Source organism: Rattus norvegicus, chromosome 18 (assembly GCF_036323735.1).
Source record: "Rattus norvegicus strain BN/NHsdMcwi chromosome 18, GRCr8, whole genome shotgun sequence".
In the NCBI taxonomy this organism is placed as follows: domain Eukaryota; kingdom Metazoa; phylum Chordata; class Mammalia; order Rodentia; family Muridae; genus Rattus; species Rattus norvegicus.
In genome coordinates, this window is record NC_086036.1 from 60,022,189 (window position 1) to 60,037,088 (window position 14,900).

General features: G+C 44.6%; 1 protein-coding gene across 1 annotated transcript; it reads left to right on the forward strand.

Annotated features, from left to right (window-relative positions):
* Nucleotides 1-2,366: 2,366 nt before the first annotated feature.
* St8sia3 (ST8 alpha-N-acetyl-neuraminide alpha-2,8-sialyltransferase 3) lies at nt 2,367-8,862 on the forward strand. Its single transcript, NM_013029.2, has 4 exons — nt 2,367-2,595; nt 3,873-3,995; nt 6,189-6,746; nt 8,351-8,862. Exons 1-4 carry the CDS (start codon nt 2,417-2,419, stop codon nt 8,631-8,633), a joined length of 1,143 nt encoding a protein of 380 aa, NP_037161.2. The 5' UTR covers nt 2,367-2,416; the 3' UTR covers nt 8,634-8,862.
* The last annotated feature ends 6,038 nt before the right edge of the window (nt 8,863-14,900 follow it).

Below are 14,900 nucleotides of genomic sequence, written 5' to 3' on the forward strand. Positions count from 1 at the left end.
AGTAGGTGGAGGATCTTGAAGGTTGAAGACTGCCCCTGATCTCAGTGTTCTTTGATTCCAGATTTGCAGCAAAGCAAAGCATCTCTAAGGCCATGAACCTACCCGAGTCTTCCCCACCAAGGTGGACTGAAACCTGAACAGTGAGTCAAGGCAAGCTTGTCCTTCCTTGAATTGGTTCTGCCAGGCATTCTGACCATAACAAAACAAAGACAAGGTACAGCAAGCAAGCAATACTCTCCTAAAATTGTGTATACATACATGTGTTTATGTGTGTATACGCACATGTGCATGTGAGTGCTCATACATGTACTGTTCATGTGTATAAATGCTAGAGGTTGACGTCAGCTGTCATCTTCAATTGTTTATCATTTTAGTTTTTGAGACAGACTTTCTCATTAAAACCCAGAATGAATCCATTGGCTAAAATAGCTGGCCAGTGAGCTCTAAGGACCCACCCATCCCCTTGTCTCCCTCTCTACCTTCTTATTTAGCAGGGCTGTGCCTAGGTTTTATGTGAAAGTTAGAGATTGGACTCCTTCAGTCCTCACACTCGTGTGACAGGCACTTTACCAACTGAGCCATCTTTGAGCTCCTGGAGCTTTTTAAGTAACAAAAAACTCCAAGAGGAAAAAATTATCTGTGTACCCTTGGCTCCCATCATCATAGTTTGGTACAGGGGTCTTTAGAGGGCACGAGATGGTCCCCTTTGTCATTGACAACAGAAGTACCGTGTTGCTGACCACGGCCACCTACTCAGTGAGAGAGCTTGCCCCATCCGTCTTCACATATTTAACTAGTATTCCCTCAAGATGAGACATTACTAGGGGAGAAGACATGGTCCTTGCTCTGCAGGAGCTCACAGCCCAAGAGGCCTTCCTTTTGGTGAATGTACCATTCCAAAGGCAGAGCATATAGGCTCTCCCACCTTCATAAAGGCATGAGGCCTCTTGGAGAAATCTCAACTTGCTTTATGGAAAAAGGTTCTCAAAGGCCAACGTCTCACCTTGACTGTCTTTCAGCAGTGCTTATTGACCAGCACAGGGACCACCAAACCATGGGTAAAGGCAGAGTAGAAGAGACCATAGTCTAACTGTGAAGAGCAAAGCTAAAGAAACAAATGAGTTTCCTCTGAGCATGACTGAAAGCTGACCGATGTGCATTTCTAATGGTTATTAAGATAGCGTGTGATGAGACAATATAATCAAGCAATACACATGTGTTTTCTTGCCACCCTCCAGTCAAACCTCTTTCACTTAGGTCTTGAACTCCCCCAAAAGCCGTTTTGTGCACTTATAATGGCCCTGGCTTCTGGGAACCTTAGGCCACCTAGCCCACCAGAAGCCTGTCCTAAAAATAAATCCTAAGTGTGAACAATAGAGACCCAGTCAGGTCTAACAGTTCCAAGCTTGATGCTGAAGTACATAGGCCAAGCACTGAGAGGAGCGTGAGGGACACAGTCGAACCTTCCACGCTGACTGTTTTAGGTAAGTATATAAGTAAAGAGCACGGTGAGATAGTCTAGAATATTCTCTAGAAGGTTTTTAGTGTTCCCAAGGCAGGCTAGCCCAGCTGCTGTTTAGATCTTCCTTGCAGAAAGGCTGCAGCAGGTGATGCCTGATGGAGATGAGAAAGCTTTTAAACGTTTGCCTTCCTAACAAAAAAAAAAAAAAAAAAAAAACCCTTCTCTTTGCATCTCTGAGAAGTACCCAGCCGGTGTTTATCCTCCACAGTAGCAAATCGGGTTGTTTATCCTTCTATTTCGTGATGTATTTTATAAAGTAATGAATGGTTCATTAAACTAAGTTTGGGCATCTGTCTCCCAACAGCCTCCTACCCAGCTGTACCCTTAGCGGGTCCTGGAGGCCATTGGAGTGGGCCTATTTCCCGTCCCACCCCCACCCCACCCCCAAGCCGCTTCCCCTCCTGCCCTCCCTCCTCCTCATCCCTCCCCTTGGTTATTTAGGAGATTAGAGTTCATTAATTAAATCCTGTGCTTAGATCGAACTGTAACACTATTCCAATCACATTTATCTTTCAGGCGGCGGTGGAGATGGCAACCTCGCTGGAAACGCGCGGGGGAGCCTGAGCCGGCAGCCGGAGACGCACTGCTCGGTGTACTCCATCGCCCGCCACGCCGCCGCGCAGACCCTCCATCTTCCTGCTCAGCTCCGGGCCAGGCTCAACCCTGCCCCGGGGTGGGGTAGGGGGCGGCTCCGACTTCTCCCGGGGCTCCAGGTCGTTCTCCACCCCCAGGCCCTCTGCGACTCAATTGCCTGGGTCCCCCCTCCCCCGCCACACACACTCACACGCGCCCGCGAGCACACACGCACGCACACAACACACTCACACGCCAGCAGGCTGCTGGCCGCTCAATGGACCGATTTCCCCGGTTTCCCTGAACCCAGCCTAGCCCGGAATGAGAAATTGCAAAATGGCCCGAGTCGCCAGTATACTAGGGCTGGTCATGCTCAGCGTGGCCCTGCTGATTTTATCGCTTATCAGCTACGTGTCCCTGAAAAAGGAGAACATCTTCACCACTCCCAAGTACGCCAGCCCGGGGGCGCCCCGAATGTACATGTTCCACGCGGGATTCCGGTGAGTGTGGGCCTCTGCTGGAGCGCCCTCGGGTATCTCGGGTCGATTGGTGTGTTGGGGAACCGTCAGAGAAGAGTGTTTGGGCTCCTCGGTAACTGCGTGGTCCTTTCATTCCTCCTTCTGTTTCTGCACTTTATATATATATTTTTTATCCCAAAGCCCCTAAAAGCCTTTGTCCTAATCGATGTGATTGAATTTCTCCCATTCTTCCTCTGCGTCCCCTCCCCCGTTTCAAAACTGGGGTGTTGGTGGTTGAGCGACAGGCGGTGTTTGGACAGCGGGAGTGGGGGTGTTGAACCCGGAGATGGGCAAGGTTTGAGGTGAGCGATCTGGCCGAGCACCAGCGGCGGACTCCGCAGGCCTGGCGGGGCGATCTAATGGCGCAGGCGCCGACTACACTCGCACCCCATCCCTCCCCCTCTTTCTCATCTAATGATGCGCAGGTTTATTCTCTTGAAGCCCCTAGGGGGTTCTTCCTCGACCCTTCCCCCGCTGCCACCCGCCCCCTCCTTTCCTAGATTTCTGCAATTCCTCAGCCCCTGCGGGAAACAAGCCTTCTGCTGAGGGCCGCCCACCCTGCCCGGGTCGAAGTCACCGCGGGGCGCAGCTCCGCACAGCTCATCCGGAGCCCCACCCCTACCTGTGCCCGCAAGGCGCTCTCCCCGCACCGCCTTCCGATGGGCGGGTGGCAACCACAAGCCGCACCCTGTGGGCCAAGCTGGGCCAGAGATGTGCAACCTGAAGATGTTGGGCCTGGACAGAAGAGCCCGGCTGCAGGCAGCCTCTGGGAGTCTCCAGCTAAAGGCTGAGGGTGAAATCAGACTTGGGCGTGGGAAGGAAAAGGTTAAGGCTGGAGCCCCCCAACCCCCACCCCTTTCGCCTGAGTCTCGAATTTCCTCTGCCCTTTCACCAAAAATCAATTCTCCGAGCCCGGGAGTGGCAGGGTCCGGTCGGAGGCTGCTGTCCGCGGTGCTGACTCGTAGTCCCGCTGAGCCGTGGACTGCAGCCCTGGGCTGGGCTCCGACCCTTGCTGTCTGAGTGACCGCCATCTTTCTTATGGTCTCACCTGCACCCGGAGGGCTAGACAATGGGGAAGAGTTTCCCCTTTTCTTCCTTTCTTCCTGGCTTCTGTAGGAGCAGAGAATGTGCCAAAAGAGAGGGGCTGTGGGGTGGGCTTGCTCTTGTGCCAGCTGCCCCTTCCGGTTGATGCTGGAGCTGTCACACTCTGGGTTCCCCTCCCTGAGGCCAGCACCTATCTAAACTCATGCTCCTTTCAGGTCACAGTTTGCACTGAAGTTTCTAGACCCGTCATTTGTGCCCATTACGAATTCTCTCACCCATGAACTCCAAGAGAAACCTTCTAAATGGACATTTAATCGGACAGCGTTTTTACATCAAAGGTAGGATAGGAAAAGAGGTTTTGGTGGTTGTTGTTGTTTCTTTTTCCTTTTAATTTTGAAACTCAGTAAAACAAACAGTATGAAAACAAATCCAAAACCAGTACCACACACACAAAGCTACAATTCATCTCACCCCACCTGAGAGTGTGGGGGCTTTGTCTTCCTAGCCTAAATGCAAGAGGAGGTGATGCGCAGCCATCCCTCTTAAATATTTGTAGTACCCTCTAAAAAGGAACAATCAGGTTGGCCAATACCTTCTTAATTTGGCCTTGACTGAGCACCATGATGTCTGGTTGCACCAAAGCTGTGTCTATTAAAAATAAGAGGTTTCATTCATTGCAAGCAGATGATCTCTTTATGGTCTGATTACACAATCTTACTGAAACACACCCTTACCACATCACTCACTAGTGGAGACGCGGGCCCAAATATATGTACGTAAACCTGACTTTGTTTTGGCTCTGCCTGTTTGTTTTCATGAAGCTTTTGCAGCTTTTAACTTATTATAGAACTAACTTTGTTCTTATTGATTGTGGTAGCCTGTCCTTATCCACGGAGAAGGCTTTTCTTTATTGTTTCATCTTGTCTTAGGCAGAGGAAGAAAGAAATCAAGTCTCAGTGATTTTTGGTCTCAGAACCATAGGCACCCCCCACCCAGTGGGATGGCTATGGCACTAAATGTGATGTGAACCATCTAGTGTGTTCATTAGGGCTGTGGGTGCTTATTTTACAAACTAGGAAGTGATATGTGGCTTTGCCCTGGCATTTATCGCATTTATTGTCACTGTACTATATATATATATATATATATATATATATATATATATATATATATATATATATAAATTCTACTGGCAGAATGAAAAGAAACCCATGGCATGAGAAAATTGTGTGAGTTTTTTTTTTAAATGGTATAATCATAGGATTATGGTTACAGTTTTTAAAGTATTTATGCTTAATTATAAACTATTTTGTGGTGGTTAATTCTAAACCATGGAGGTGCTTTTCAATGTTAGCCTTTGGGATTTCCATCTAAATTTAATTTTGCAGACAGTACAGTTTCCAAGGTAGAACACCTTACACCAATCCCCCAAACACACCAAATACATCTCTAACTTGATTACAGTGTTTTTCTACACCGGGCCAAGTATCCCTAGCATCAATCAAAAGAACACTCTCTTTCCAAAGCTCCCTGCCTTTCTATCCATTTCTTAGGAAACCTTTAATTAATTTTAACGATATTGTCTTAAGTTGCTTTTTAGCAACTCCAAGAATTACCCTGGTGCCTGAAAGCTCACATTGCCCTAGAATTTGATGATAGCTCTTTTCACCCTGCTGTTATTTAAACAGAAGGCATGGGGGTTCCAATTTTCCTCCTTGTCAGTGGGGAACAAAATTGTAAGCTACCTGTCTCTTAAGCTATTTTTATGTACCTGAGATTTTAAGAGGAGATAATTTCACAGAAAGCCCAATATGAAATCAAGCTGAAGTCAATTCTAAGTATCACTTTTCTCTTATTACCTTTGTTTCCCCTGAAGCCTTCCTTACCTATATCCTGCTAAATTGTGATTCCATAGAATCACACAGAGGAAAATGTCTGTTTCATTATTTAGCAAAGGTCAATGAGATTATCGTCTCATTTCTATGAAGTATTTAGCCATGCCCACTACTCTTCCTATTTTCATATTTTAATAATAGAGTGCTGAACTATGATCCATATCTGTTTAGCTTTATTTAGACACCCGTAGTATTTGCTATTAGTTGAGCCGTACAGACCAATAGCAAACAAGTAGCCCCTAGTTACAAACTCTTAAGTCACCAACGTTGATACATTAATGTGAGCTCTCTGGGGCCTGTGTAAATCGTCTCCCTGTGTTTTCTAACACTGTTTGACATCTGCCTCCTCCTTAGTCAAATGCACTCTTTGGGTAGACCAGAACACCAAGAAATAGTTGGTAAAATTGTACACTGAATTTCCTTGCATCCAAAGGTTACCTTCAGAACCTGACTGAGCTATGTTGCTGTGCCTGTACGTTATAAAACAGGCTTCCCTTTGGAGCTTGCAAATACGAATCCATACTCTTTACTTGAATTGAATGTGCTTAATATTCTGGTCTGAGTTAAATGGAAGCATAAGATAGAAACTTGGTTCTTTGGAATAGAATGTATTTAATGAATCTTTTCTTATTTTAGGCAAGAAATTCTTCAGCATGTCGATGTAATAAAAAATTTTTCTTTAACCAAGAATAGTGTTCGGATCGGACAACTGATACATTACGATTATTCCAGCCATAAATATGTTTTCTCTATTAGCAATAACTTCCGGTCCCTGCTCCCAGATGTGTCGCCCATTCTGAATAAGCGTTATAACATTTGTGCTGTGGTCGGAAACAGTGGAATCTTGACAGGGAGTCAGTGTGGACAAGAAATAGATAAATCGGATTTTGTTTTTCGGTGCAATTTTGCCCCGACAGAGGCTTTCCACAAAGATGTTGGGAAGAAAACCAACCTCACAACTTTCAATCCTAGCATCTTGGAAAAATATTACAACAACCTTTTAACCATCCAGGACCGTAACAACTTCTTCCTCAGTTTAAAAAAGCTCGACGGGGCCATTCTCTGGATCCCCGCATTTTTCTTCCACACTTCTGCGACTGTAACCAGAACCTTAGTGGATTTTTTCGTTGAGCACAGAGGTCAGTTAAAGGTCCAGTTGGCTTGGCCTGGAAATATCATGCAACATGTCAACAGGTGTGTATATTTTATTAAATCTCACTCGTACCCCCCCACCAGATGGCAAGTCAATATTGTAATCTCTGGGGCCTGGGAGCCATCCATGCTGTTGTGGTTGGTTTAGTTCTTGAGGACGAACTCTTATCTTTTTAATGAATGAATGAATTATGCTAGTTAAAAACTTCAGTTTACCCCTAGTTGGTAACCAAGTGCGAGATGAAAAGACTATTCCTCACTCTTCTTTTTATTTCCTGTCCCCTTCTCCATGAGCAGCCATAGAAATTACCACCAACCAAGACTTTCCCTTGTGCCAATGGGTAGATCCTGGCAACACCCAGTGACTAAACCACACAAAGCCTATTTTTTTAAAAAAAAATTGTAATTTAAAAAAGAAAGAAATTACTACTGACTTTAAGAATATCCTTTTTGTCGGATGTTCAGGTGTTTGTAGAGTTTCCGGATTAGAGACCCACCTAGATAAATCTTAAACGGCATAATCTGCTTTTGTAATTAAATGTTTGTGTATTCAAAGAGCTCATTGTTGTCCCTCATGGTTTGATAAGGAAACTGGCCGGAGGTGCAACATTTCCATCTGGCCCGGTAACTTTCGGTTCTGATTGTTTATAAGAATCAGAGTTCTGAAGTAATACTACCTGGGCTGGCCTCGAGTCTAATGTGGTGAGGGAGGCCAGGATCAAGCAAGCACTTGGTGTCTTTAGTAACCCCTTATATGGTTCAAATATGCAGCCAGAAGTGAGGCAACCATCCAGGGCATTTTTTTTTCTTTTTTTCGGAGCTGGGGACCGAACCCAGGGCCTTGCACTCACTAGGCAACCGCTCTACCGCTGAGCTAAATCCCCAACCCCCCCCCCCACCCAGGGCATTTTTAAAGGCAAGATTAATTGAGCACTGCCTCAGCTCCCGTGCCCTCCTGTGTAAGGAATCCAGGCATCACTGCAGACCACAGATCTTATTACAAGTTCAGGTGGGTTCTGGAAGGCCTGGAGACAAGGAATGCATGCTGTAATAGATATTCCCTTCCTGTTGTTTCCTAAAATCTTCCAAATTTAAGATCTGTTTAGTTGAGCTTCCACCGAAAGAGAACTCGCAGTGTAGTAAATCGGTGTGTCTCCAAAAGGAAGGGCACTTGTATTATATGTAGTCCAAACTGCGACTTTTACTGCGAGAAAATGGGTGCAATGAATAATTATGCAGACTGATACCACTCCCAAGAGTGTAAGAGATAATAGAACTGAACCCCAAAGTTTGACAACGGGATACAAAGAGTGGAGTGTACTAGTTGTCCAAAGTCACTATGGAACATGAAAGTCACCAGAGCTCAAACCCAGGTCATTTACCAACTTATTCCAAATCTTTGACCCCATTGTTTTTCTCCATTCTGCTCCCTTTTTATTCATTTTTTTAATGGCATTTTAAATCTCATCCAGAAGGGAACAGGCCCCTGTACTGGGGCTGGGAAGTATATGTAGATACACCCAAACGGTGTATCCATGAAACCCAACCGGTCTAGAAAAATCTAGCTCCTAGCCCCGCCTACTGACTTATCTGACTGAAACCTTCAGTGCCAGCCGCTGAATGTACCTATACTTATTGTTCTGCAGGTACTGGAAAAACAAACACTTGTCACCCAAACGACTGAGCACAGGTATCCTTATGTACACCCTTGCATCTGCAATATGTGAAGAGATCCACTTGTACGGTTTCTGGCCTTTCGGATTTGACCCCAACACCAGGGAGGATCTGCCCTACCACTACTATGACAAAAAAGGAACCAAATTTACCACCAAGTGGCAGGAGTCTCACCAGCTGCCTGCTGAGTTTCAGCTGCTCTATCGAATGCATGGGGAAGGGCTCACAAAGCTCACTCTGTCACACTGTGCCTAAGAACTCCAAATGGAAAGTGCCAATGGCTGTTTAAAAAGTGCCCCCAAACCAAATTGAATAGTCTCCAGAACAGAACCCATAGACAATCTGGCAAAGCCTGTCTGCCACTTACAAGGAAAGATATCTTCTCTTCCTCTTTTGCACTGCTCTTTGAATGGTCCGAACAGACTTAGGACAGGTGCATTGAAGCCGTGTCTTTTAGACTTGACTGGGAAAGGTTATATTGCATTTGGAAGTATGCTGCACAGAGAATAGCTTGAAATAGTTCCAAGCTTGTATTTTAATAATAAACTGACTCCCGTGTGAATGAGGACCATGGCTGTCATCTCCTCAGTCCTCCTTTGATACAGTCCTCATAACCAGAGAGCTCTGACCAGCTTCAGCAGGACCTCTTTTGCCAGGGGATCAGAATCTTCAAAAAACAAAAACAAACTGGTTTTGCAGGTTGCATATTCTTTCTCTTTCTCTTTCTCTCTCTCTCTCTCTCTCTCTCTCTCTCTCTCTCTCTCACACACACACACACACACACACACACACACACACACACACACACACACAACACACACTCTTCAGGTTGCCCGACTACCATTGAGTTTAATAATTTGCTAGGACTACTTCTGGATTAGCTTTGCTCGTATGTGTTTGCATCTGTACCTGATGTGTTCAAGGCTCTGGATAACTTGGATGTTTCATGACAAACTTAGCATATCTTAGTGACTTTCCCCGGAAGAACTCTATAGGAAATGTCTCAAGTCCTTACTTGTCCATACTGTTATTCTACAGCATGGTGGTCTTTTTGGGTAGACATGTGGTAGACTGTGGCATATGCCACAGTGTCTCTTTCTCTGTCACAAAGAAAGCCTGCAGTGTGGGTAGCTTTGCGTCTGTTAGCATGAGTGTGGTGGTGACAGATCCTACAAGGGCTTTCTAGCTTAGGCCTTCAACAATTTCAGTTCAAGTGCTAGGCTGGGCGCTCTGTCAGAACAATTGAGTTAATTCAAAAAAACCTGGAGACTATGAAGAAAGAGGAAGGAGAGTGTTTTCAGGTTGTATACTCTATAAAGAGTTGCGGCCATTGGAGAAGAAGCACAAGAGTTGGTGTGGAAGACAAACTAGAGCTTTTGTCAGACTGGTCCCTGTGTGAGCCATGTTAGCATTAGTCATGTCAGATCCTTTCTGTGACATCCCCACCAACAAGCATCTAGATGTTGCTTGCTTGCTTTGAGACAGTTGAAGATACTATCCTCTGTTTCCAAGTCTGTGTGGCTATACATTGAGCATTTCAAAAAGAAAAGCCATTATGCAGTGGCAAGACTTGGTCCTAAATAAGCTTTGGAATTTGAGATCAGTTGGCCATTGTTCTCATTGTTCTGACTGTATCAGTAGAAATCACATCTCTCCCATCCCCGGGCTTTTACATTGAGCAGCACTTTGCTCTTCCAATTCAACCCCAAGTCTGGCCAAGTTGATGTTAAATTTTAATAAGACTTTCTTTCCTCTTTACGAGTGCCTGTGGAGCACATTTGCTATATGTTGTAGTGGGGTAGCTTGTTCTCTTCCAGAAATTTCATCTAGACTGCTTACAGTGTTGTAAATATTTTTTTTTAAAACCTTGCTAGAGTTCAGTCATCAGTATACTCTCCCTCTTGGGGAAAAAAAAAAAAACAAACCAAAACCCATCATTCTTAAAAAGAAGTGGAGTAAGGAGACACACCATTCTTATACTTGTGTGCCACCTGGTCCTGGGGCTGTGCTGTCCTTTTCAAGGAGCTAATTCAGCCCCAGATATAATCTAGTGAAAGAAAACCATTCAGATCCTAACACAATACCAACTGTGGCACCTTTTAACCCCTTGTGAATGTCAGTCATTCAGAGAGGAAATCGGAGTGAATATCTCAAAATTAAGACGCATTAGCTATGCCCAGAATGGTAAGAAAATTAAAATTATAAGGCATTCTTAAAACACTTTGGAATTCAAGGACAATTTCATGGGTATGAAAAATATACAAAGCTCTGCCCTGTCACTTTAAACCATACCTTGACAGTGCCCTGTTACTTTAAAGAGCGCAGGGCACCAAGCCACTGCTCTCCAGATGGGGGTGGGTCCTGGAGAGTGGCAGAATTGCAGCAGTTGTCATCAGGATTGAAAGGCCCGGCTACTCCTAAACCCTTAGTTCATTTGATTGCAGCTAAGGGATATTAATGCTAAGATTATCCAGGCCAGGTTCTGCCTCCAGAGCTTTAATTTCAGCGTACCCATCAGGACTTACTAAATATAAACTTGAACTCTTTTCGCTAAGCAAGATAAAATACTCAAAGACTAGAAGATCCCCAATGCTAGTTAATTAATCCAAGATAGTCTATTTAAATTTGATCTTATCAGAATGCTGTGGTGGTTTTGGCTCTGGTTTCTTTATGGATATTTTTACCTCAGTTGTATCCTGGACCTGCTACTCCGATGGTTTAAAAATGCAGCCACCAGCTGACCCTACAGTTTTTCTTTTCTGTTTCTCAAGACTACTTCAATGTGGAAACCAATGTAACTGCTTTCATGATAGGAAGGTTTTCTTATTAGAAAGGCAGCCAGAGCTTGTTGGCTCCCCAACAACCCCAGGCTTGTAGGCTCAAGTGCAGTGGACAGAGCAGAGGGATCATTGAGCTTCCTGCTTATGTAGCTACATGCTCATACCCTGCCCTTCTACGTTGGCTCCACTCGGTTGGATCTGGTTAGTATTCTTTTATTAGAAACGTATTCATTTTTGGCTACCTAGAACAGAGTACACCATGAGCTATGTGAATAAATTTCACCATAATGCTCCTAAGAATGTCTGAAAATAACCAACTACTTGGCAGAAAAGAAAAGGAAATTTACAAACTCCTGGCAGCATGAGTCAAAAGGTGCTCATCATGACTTCCCCCCACACCCAGAAATTTGGGGTTCGTGTGTGAGTCTATGGAGCAGGAGATCCAACCCAAGACCTTGCACATGATAGACAAATATGCTACCATTAACCTACATTCCCAGACTGTCTTCTTGTGGTAAGTAATTTTAGCCATTATAAAAATGCAGTCTGTTTAGTAGTACTTATGTCTACCAATGCTGAATAGGACCACTGTACCATCTGTCTCCAACCTGAATATCAGACATGGGTGATGGCAAGGAAGTACAAAGGAAGACTCCATTCACTCACCTAGCCTCCTGGTACCAACCTCGGCTGTCAGTGCTGATGAATGTGAGCGCCCAGACAAAGCTAATGTTGCAAGGACTTGAGTGAATATAAGTTTATGCTTTCTAACTTCAGGCAAGGCCCCAAATGCTCAGACAATAGCTCGTGGGCCCCAGAGAAGCAGGAACAACGGAAAGGGAGGAGTCGTTCAGTTTTCTAGCCCACCTTGACTTCAAAAATTTTAAAATTGAGATGCAGAGAGACTAAGCAATCTTTTCCCAGATTTTACATAGATAATTATTGAAATTACAATTTGGTGTATTAATCTTTTCAGTATCAAAGATAAGATCAAAGAAAAACAACTTAAATCTGGAATGTTTGGAGTATGTGCATAATGGAGAGGGGTCATAAGGGAAGAAGGGAAAAGATTACTAAATGCGCTCGCCTGGGTACACAGCAGTAGAGGAGAAACTTACCCAGCACACACAGCAGCCTGCTGAAAACCACCTGCTCTCCCCTCAAATGAGAAACCTTTAGTTAAATCATTGTCTGATAAATCCCAGTTCTGTTATTGATGGTACATGGCTGACAGATAAAATTGTACCTGATAATATATTCATCTCAATAAAATCACATGTGCATGATTTAGAAGTTGAAGGCTAAACGTGGTTATGTACTTCTTGTACATAAAACGTTCAGCTGGGGCTCCCTGAGGTAAGAACTGTTTTCCATCTTGTAAGTAATCTCCACCACAGGCTTTGGGTTATTAGGTCACCTCGCTGAGACTGTACAAAGAGTAGTGGGAAACTTTGGTGGTTCCTCAGTCCTTTCAAATGACATTCTGAGACCTTTTCTGTGCAGTCCTGGGTCCTTAAGCCTCCCTTCTCCTAACTGTTTGAGCGTATCAGACAAACATTTGCTTAGCTTCTACTACTTCTCAACCGTGTATAACTGACCTTGGGACCAGAGTCGGGACTGTGTATGTGTGACTGAAGAGCTCTAATGGAACAGCATGGGTGCCGGGAATCAAGGGCATCTCACCGGTCTGTCTAAGCCACTTAATCCGTGGATCATTTAACCACGGCCACCAATGAATTGATACCAAGGACCAAAATGACTAACCCTGCCTCTCTCACACTCTGACTGCTTTGCCACATCAATATAATACTTCAAGTGGGAAGTGTTTTCGAATGTTATTATTGGTTATGTGATATTGCTCAGCACTTATTTTTATTGTAATGATTTGTTAAAGACATGTGTGGTTGAATAGATGTTTTAATCCTCAACGAAGTTCATTCTCTTACTGTTTGTAGAATCTGTAAGGAGCCTGATGCCGGGTCGCCGACTCCGGTTTCAGTGGGGATGCTGGGATTAGGACCTGGTAGATACCAAGAATGTATCAACAGCGATGTACAAGAACGCCATGATGAGGAACACTTTGAGATAGAATTCTTGCTCCTCAGTCCACATCATTGAGTCGTCATATCCTGAGATAAGCCCAACCTGAAAGGATCCCTAATCGGTCCTGATGTGGCATATGAAAGCTAATAGCATATTTCACAGTCAACTCTATCTATACGGCTTTGACCAGAGCATTCTTCACATGCTTTGTATCAAAGATCCCTTGAAGTTATTACAGCACTGACAATACATACACAGTATTAGGGACTCAGCCTGCCGACTTCTGGCCAAACTGACCATCTGCTGATTTTTAAGTGCACAGTCGTAATTTGCCAGTGTAGTCAGGACCGATATGAGCCAGCAGACGAAGCAAGAAGCATCGCTTTGTGCACTTTACTCTGAGCCTAGTTCTTTATATCTCATTGTCTGTTTCAAACAAAGAGGCAAAGCCCAGGTCATTCGTCTTTATAAATGGATAAACCAAGAAGCAGAGAACTTAAATGATTCATTCAGATTCAATTTGGGATTCATCCCCAGTGGCTAAAATATTCCTCAGGTGGTCTGGTTTCTCAACCTCTGAACAATGAATGCGTCAAACGGAGGAATGCTCTAACGTTGTGATATGTGAGCTAAAATGAAATCAGTCCCCCAAAAAGAAATCCATAGAGCTAAACTCTAAGGCCACTGTACGTAAGCAGGGGGTCAATTATTACTAGCTGTCTTGTCCCAGCCCATGCTGGGTAAGGTGCTACCTTCCTCAGGAAGTTCCAAGCCATTTGTTTTATCTTTACCCTGCACATGCAAAGCTCGTGCTCATCACAGACACCCAGAGGCCACCTTGGACTTCTTTCTGTGGGGTTGAGAGTTTTATCTCTGCTGTGCAGCTAGACATTTAATGGCTGCTCTGGTAAACTAGCATTTATATGTTTCCATGTAGTCATAACCCAATCAAAGCCAACTTCAAGCTACTAACATAACATCGGCCAGCTCAAATGTGCCAAGGTTCCCAAGAGTCAGTACTGCCTTGGCTTTGACATATGAGCTGGTTCTAGTGTAGCACTGCCTGAACAATTCTGCATCAGCAAGTGCCAGACAAAAGCTGGTAGGAGTGGCTTTGGGGGATGTTCAAACATCCCTGTTCAACAGAACAGAAAATCTACCTTGGTTAGTTTCACTACTTCCTAGAAAAAGAATATGTCGTTATGCCCTTTAGATGAAAGCCCTAAGGTATCCAACTATTCTTAGTTGATGGGAGTCTCTCAACGGGTCCTCAACATGGGAGATTGTCAGCCAGAGCTCTCCTAATGTCAAGGAATGACCTTCCAGGTGAACATTCTCTAGTTTAATAGGGAGGTAGCAATCACATTTGGATGAGTTTTGGCTTGCCCGCCTTTTATCCTTCTGACAACACAAAATTCACTGGCACTCATCAAGCTGTAAAGAAGCAGGCAAACAAAACACTGTTTGGCTTACCTGGTTCCATTCACCTGCAAAAACCCCACGGCCCCAAGTCTACACCGCACCAATCGGTTGCTCCGTGGCCGGAAGTCCACACTACACTGAAGGAGGATGCTCAGCCTTGTGTCTGAAGCTTTCGTAAGTAAGCACTTCTCAAAGATGAAGTCATAGCAATTCAAAGCCATCAATCTCTGCGTTGAAGACCTCTGGACAGCTTCAGAGGCTGAGTGAACAAAATTGG